Below are 6,996 nucleotides of genomic sequence, written 5' to 3'. Positions count from 1 at the left end.
AATTTCAACAAGTGTTTCATTTTCACCCCAAAAGAAAATTTTTGTAAACAAACAGAGAGAGTTTTAGTGTGAACTCCCCACTATTTAACGTTTCATTTCTCATTTCGTACACAAACATCATGTTGGCATTAGCGCGCAACGTTATGGAATTATTATATACTAGATATTTAATAAAATTTGTTGTTGTTTATTAAAGTAAAATCGGGGGAAAATAACGAAATCACACCATGCTGGCGCAGCACGAAGACCAAAAAAAATATTGCCAACACATTTTAGTTCTAGTTTAACCACCGGTTGGTTTAGTACTTGCTCTCGTCTAGAAAATATAGTTTAATAAAGATGTCTTTGGTTCGTTTGATTGGTGCTGAGGTGAGCGGGGGAAAATATAAATAAAATAATAATAAATTTATCTAGAATATAAAAAAAAAATAATAGAAAAAGTACTTGTGTTATGCTTCTAAATAAACAAATTTTCTATAAATTTATTCAAAACATGTGTGTGCTGGTGTTGTTTTTGAAAAATGTGTAGCGAGGAGAAGAGGGGAGGGGGCGGTTTAAACTGGAATTTTTTAAGTTTTTGCTAAATCATCTAACATTACGTAATTTAAAAGATTTCTTTAATTTTTCAAAACATAATTGCTTAATAACAGTTTAAATGTTGTTGTTTTTGGCCCCCAAGTTGGCTTAGCCCCCCCCCACTTTATCAATTTAATTTGTTGTTAAATAATCAGCAGATGTTTTTATTTTAAAATTAAATTTATAACTTTTGATAAGAACTAATACAAAGCAAACAAAACTTGTGATTTTGAAAGAAAAAACAAAACTCATGGTAACACCTTTTTTATCAGACAGTTATGAGACCCTTGAGAGTGGTCTATCTTTTAAATTAACTTAATTGAATCTTTCTTATCAATATTATATAACATTGATAATAAAATTTAGAAAACTATTTTGTATATAAGAAACTCATGATAAGAAACCCGGAAAACTTTCCCCTTAACTTGGGAGAATTGTTAAGAAATAGATATCCTTAAGATCTTGGACATTTACCAACTAAATTTAATTCAAATCGGGATTTAGATTTTCCAACATTTTAAGAAAAGTTTATTGCAGATCTCACAACCTCTACTAAGCAAATAAGTAGCTGATCTCTTGCCATCTTAAGTTTTCGGAGACCTCCCCCCTGCAGTTAAAAATAAATAATAAAACTAAATAACATATGGCAACAAATTTTGCTAAATTTTTTTTTGATAAGCATATTTCAAGTGCTTATTATTAATTATCTTTATAGCTCACACGCCATATTCGGAAAGCTATATAAATTGGTCCATAAAAATGTACAAACAACAAATTGTTATTACAACTGATAATAATGGAAAGATTTTTTAGCAAAAGACGGGGAAGGAAACAAATCAAGCTAAAGACGCAAATACATAATAGTACAAATTAGAGAAAGGCTTATAGACTAGGCTATATTTCAGATTATAGAGCAGATTGTAGACTAGACTATAGCCAAGGCTGTAGACAAGACTATAATCCAGACTCTAACTAGTACCGACTATAGTATATGCAACAGTCCAGACTATAGACTACACTATAAACTAGACTGTAGACTAGACTGTAGACTAGACTATAGACTAGACTATAGACTAGACTATAGACTAGACTATAGACTAGACTATAGACTAGACTATAGACTAGACTATAGACTAGACTATAGACTAGACTATAGACTAGACTATAGACTAGACTATAGACTAGACTATAGACTAGACTATAGACTAGACTATAGACTAGACTATAGACTAGACTATAGACTAGACTATAGACTAGACTATAGACTATAGACTAGACTATAGACTAGACTATAGACTAGACTATAGACTAGACTATAGACTAGACTATAGACTAGACTATAGACTAGACTATAGACTAGACTATAGACTAGACTATAGACTAGACTATAGACTAGACTATAGACTAGACTATAGACTAGACTATAGACTAGACTATAGACTAGACTATAGACTAGACTATAGACTAGACTACAGACTAGACTATAGACTAGGCCACAGACTAGACCATAAACTAGCCTAGACTGGACTATAGACAAGACTGTTGACTAGACTATAAACTATAGATCACACTACATTATATACTACATTGTAGACTAGACTATAGAATAGGCTACATATTAGACTGTAACCTAGACTATAGTCCAGACAATAGACTAGACTATAGTTCAGACTACAGTCTAGACCAAAGTTTGGGCTATAGTCCAGAATATAGACTAGAGACCAGACTATAGGCTAGATTATAGTCCAGATTATAGACTAGACTATAGTCCAGACTATAGACTAGATTATAGTCCAGACTATAGACTAGATTATAGTCCAGACTAGAGTAAACTATAGTCCAGACTATAGAGTAAACTATAGTCACTGGACTCTATTCTAAAGTCTGATCAGACTATAGACTAGATTATATACAAGACTATATAGAATAGATTACAGACTTCTCCATAATCCATATTATAAACTTCTCTACAGTCAAGACTATGGACGTCTCTATAGTCCAGACTATAGACTATACTAAAGTTTGGACTATAGTCCAGACTATAGACTATACTAAAGTTTGGACTATAGTCCAGACTATAGACTATACTAAAGTTTGGACTATAGTCCAGACTATAGATTAGACTATAGCCCAGACTATATTGCAGACTATAGACTAGACTATGATCCAGACTAGACTAGACTATGGTCTGGACATGGAATAAATAGATTATAGTCCAGACTATAGACTAGACTGTAGTCCAGTCTATATACTAGACTATAATCCAGACTATAGACTCGACTATTGTCGAGACTATAGATTGGGCTATAGTCCAGACTATAGACAAGAGTATATACAAGACTATAGAATTGACTATAGACTTCTTTATAGTCCAGACTATAGACTTTTCTATAGTCCAGAATATAGACTTCTCTATAGTCCAGACTATAGACTTCTCTACAGTACAGACTGCAGACTTCTCTATAGTCCAGACAATAGATTTCCCTATAGTCCAGACTTTAGACTTTTCTATAGTCTAGAGAATAGACTTCTATACGGTCAAGACTATAGACATCTCTATAGTCCAGAATATAGTCTTCACTATAGGCCAGACTATAGCCATCTCTATAGTCCAGACTATAGACTTCTCTATAGTACAGATGTTGTACCTTTTTTTACACTAGACTATATTCCGGAAATTCAATAAATTGGCCCCTTTATGTCTGATATAGTATTAGCGGAAAAATTCTGTTTACATTTTCCTGTATTGCGTTGTTCCTATCAATTTAAAACTGACCTTGATATTATATAGTATTTCTGGCCACATAACAATTTATTCTATTAAATCACAACGTAATACTACTACTGATTGGCCAGCCCCCTACTATGAACAATCTGGAACAAAAAAAATGTATTTAAAGTGGTTCCTTCTTCCCCCTCCTCTCCCCACCTTAATTCTGCTTTAGTTTAAGCAAAAAGAAACTTAATGGAAAGAAACTACTACTAGTTGGCGACATAAAGTGGGCTCGTGTTTTATGAAAGTTATCTTTTAATTGGGCAAGGGGCTGAGGGGAGACTAAAGGGGAGAACAAAACATAGAAAAAGAATAAAACAACAATTTTGGCATAAGCATGAGGCACACTTACTAACACATAGCTGGTGATAATGGAATATTTTGGAGAAGAAGAAGAAATATGCAAATGTCAGAAGAGAGATGAGAGAATGAAATGGGGAAAGAGAGGAATAAAGATTGAGTTGTAATTGAGGTATAAATGGCAAAGAAACAGTTAAAGTGATGCCAATAAGATCAGAAGTTGAAAAAGAAACAAGAATTATAGTGGGAAAGTAAAAAGTAGGGGCTTAAAAGGTGAAATGTATTGCCGAAAAGGTGAATAGTAGAGTAAATAGCAAGAAACGCTTAGCAGACATAAACAATATATTAAAATAAGAAGAATAGATTAAAAGTTCAGTAGTAAAAGAGAGAAATGGGATAAATTTCATAGGAGAGGGTCAAAATAACAATAGGAAAAGGCAAATTTTGCAAAAATTGCACTTTTTGACAGATTTTACTGTAATACATTCTAGGTTAATGTTAATTTTACACTTTTAATTATTAACGAAAAATCTGCTGTTTATTTAAAAATAATTTACGAGTCTTTTATTAAACGAAAAGGTTAATGAACATTTAAATATAATCATTAAAATACAATTTTGCACTTTTCTGCTTGAATATTTCCAAGCGAAAAAAATAAATATTTATAAGTTTCTTTTGCCTTGAACACCCAAACAAAGCGTTATTTTTCATAAATTAATTAAATTTTTTCTTTCCATTTCATTTTACTTAATTATTTATGAGTTTTTTTCTTTTTATTTCTTTCTAGGCCCGTTTCTTGGCCAAGCGTGCCTACTCCTCGGCCGCTCCCACCACCAAAATGTTCATTGATGGTAAATTCGTTGAGTCCAAGACTAACGAATGGATTGATTTGCACGATCCTGCCACCAACAAGGTTGTAAACCGTGTCCCCAAGTGCACACAAGACGAGATGCAAACTGCTTTGGAATCCAACAAGAAGGCCTTCAAATCCTGGAGCAACACCTCAGTATTGTCACGCCAACAGGTTATGTTCAAATTGCAAGCCTTGATCAAGGCTAATATGGGTGAATTGGCCAAGAACATTACCCAGGAACAGGGTAAAACTTTGGCCGATGCTGAGGGTGATGTTTTGCGTGGTTTGCGTAAGTTTTCGGGAATTTTCTATAAATAAAAAACTTGTTATTTTATTAAAATTTTATTTCTACAGAGGTGGTTGAACACTGCTGCAGCATACCCTCCTTGCAAATGGGTGAGACTGTTGCCAATGTGGCCCGTGATATGGATACTTACTCTTTGGTTTTGCCTTTGGGTGTTACCGCCGGTATTGCTCCCTTCAACTTCCCCGCTATGATTCCCTTGTGGATGTTCCCTGTGGCCATTACCTGCGGTAATACCATGTTGTTGAAGCCTTCCGAACGTGTACCCGGCTCCACCATGATGTTGATGGAATTGTTGAACGAGGCTGGCTGTCCTCCGGGTGTTGTCAATGTTATCCATGGCCAACATGATGCCGTCAACTTTATCTGTGATGCTCCTGAAATCAAGGCTGTCTCCTTTGTCGGTTCCGATCAAGCTGGTAAATACATTTATGAACGTGCCGGCAAGAATGGCAAGCGCGTCCAAAGTAACATGGGTGCCAAGAATCACGGTATTGTTATGGCTGATGCCAACAAGGAAAACACTTTGAATCAATTGGCTGGTGCTGCTTTCGGTGCTGCCGGTCAACGTTGCATGGCCTTGTCCACCGCTGTGTTTGTCGGTGAGGCTCAACAATGGATTCCCGATTTGGTTGAACGTGCCAAGAAATTGAAGGTTAATGCTGGTCATGTTCCCGGCACTGATGTTGGTCCCGTTATCTCTGCCCAAGCCAAGAAACGTATTTGCGATTTGGTTGAATCCGGTGTTAAGCAAGGTGCCAAGCTTATCTTGGATGGCCGTGACATTAAGGTGGCCGGCTTCGAGGATGGCTACTTTGTAGGACCCACCATCTTGACCGATGTCACCCCCGATATGGACTGTTACAAGGAGGAAATCTTTGGCCCCGTCTTGGTTATCCTTAAGGCTGATACTTTGGATGAAGCCATCCAATTGACCAATGCCAATCCCTACGGTAACGGTACCGCCATCTTCACCACCAACGGTGCCACCGCCCGCAAATTCGTCAACGAAATCGATGTTGGTCAAGTAGGTGTCAATGTACCCATCCCTGTACCCTTGCCCATGTTCTCCTTCACCGGTACCCGTGGCTCCTTCCGTGGTGATCATCATTTCTATGGCAAACAAGGTGTTAAGTTCTATACCCAAACCAAGACTGTCACCCAATTGTGGCGTGAAACCGATGTTACCCACACCCAAGCTGCTGTAGCCATGCCCACCATGAAGTAAATTTAAGAAAGAAAGAGGAGAAGATAGACAATGCAAGGAGCTTATGAGAACAGAAACTAAGTTTCTAGGGGAATACCAGTGTCTTCCAGATATTAATTTAACAACAAAAAAAAAAATTATTTTTAAAAATTTATTAAAGCTCCGTTATAATTTCGTTCCCCTTTTTTTAAAAAAACACAATTACAAATTTCACTGCATTTATTAAATTTAATTTTATAATAAAACTATTAATTTTCTTTGTTTTGCGTGTATTAGTTTAAGTATTTTAGCTAGAACTCGAGAATTACTAATGTAAAATAAAATCTATATAATTTATAAAAAAATTAAACAAATTGTGTAAAATTTTTATTAAAATTAAGTAAAAGCAAACAATAACAATGTCTTCTAACAAAAAATACTTTTATAATAACAAACTAGACTAGACTATAGACTAGAATTTTCGATGTCAAAAAGTACAAAATTATTGAATTATCCATTTCTGAAAACAATACTTGAGTTCGATTACAAACACTTTCACTTAGAACAAATGTATTAAAGGCAGCAAAGAGACCAAAACAAATTGAAAACAATAACAACAGAAAACCATAACTCAAATCATGTATGTATACACATAGACACGCTTTTATTCAAACACATGCAAAAAAGCAAAACGCCTTCCCCTCCCCATGCTAATAACAACAACAACAAACACTTTGCAAAAACAAACAAGTGCAAATGCACTCAATACCACGAACAGACAAAAACCTGCACGAATTCGAGCAAACATAAACTAACAACTGTCAAACAAAACAATAACAAACCTGGCTAAAGAAAATAACAACAACATAAACAAATGTATTCAATAAATCACTCCCCACCAACCCAAAACAATTATAACAACAAACATAAAGTAAAAGAAGAAAAGAGTAAAGAGAGTTGCAGAAATCTCAATAGAAAACAACAACAACAATATTAAACTGCTA

General features: G+C 35.0%; 1 protein-coding gene across 1 annotated transcript; it reads left to right on the top strand.

Annotated features, from left to right (window-relative positions):
* The first annotated feature begins 216 nt into the window (after positions 1 to 216).
* Positions 217 to 6,362, top strand: LOC119603614 (probable methylmalonate-semialdehyde dehydrogenase [acylating], mitochondrial). Its single transcript, XM_037955711.1, has 3 exons — positions 217 to 369; positions 4,437 to 4,791; positions 4,857 to 6,362. Exons 1-3 carry the CDS (start codon positions 340 to 342, stop codon positions 6,032 to 6,034), a joined length of 1,563 nt encoding a protein of 520 aa, XP_037811639.1. The 5' UTR covers positions 217 to 339; the 3' UTR covers positions 6,035 to 6,362.
* Positions 6,363 to 6,996: the final 634 nt, after the last annotated feature.

The sequence above is a fragment of the Lucilia sericata genome, unplaced genomic scaffold (genome assembly GCF_015586225.1).
Source record: "Lucilia sericata isolate MDLA Ls3-8-SP2 unplaced genomic scaffold, ASM1558622v1 Contig000317F_arrow, whole genome shotgun sequence".
NCBI lineage: Eukaryota > Metazoa > Arthropoda > Insecta > Diptera > Calliphoridae > Lucilia > Lucilia sericata.
This window is presented reverse-complemented; position numbering and strand designations above follow the sequence as displayed.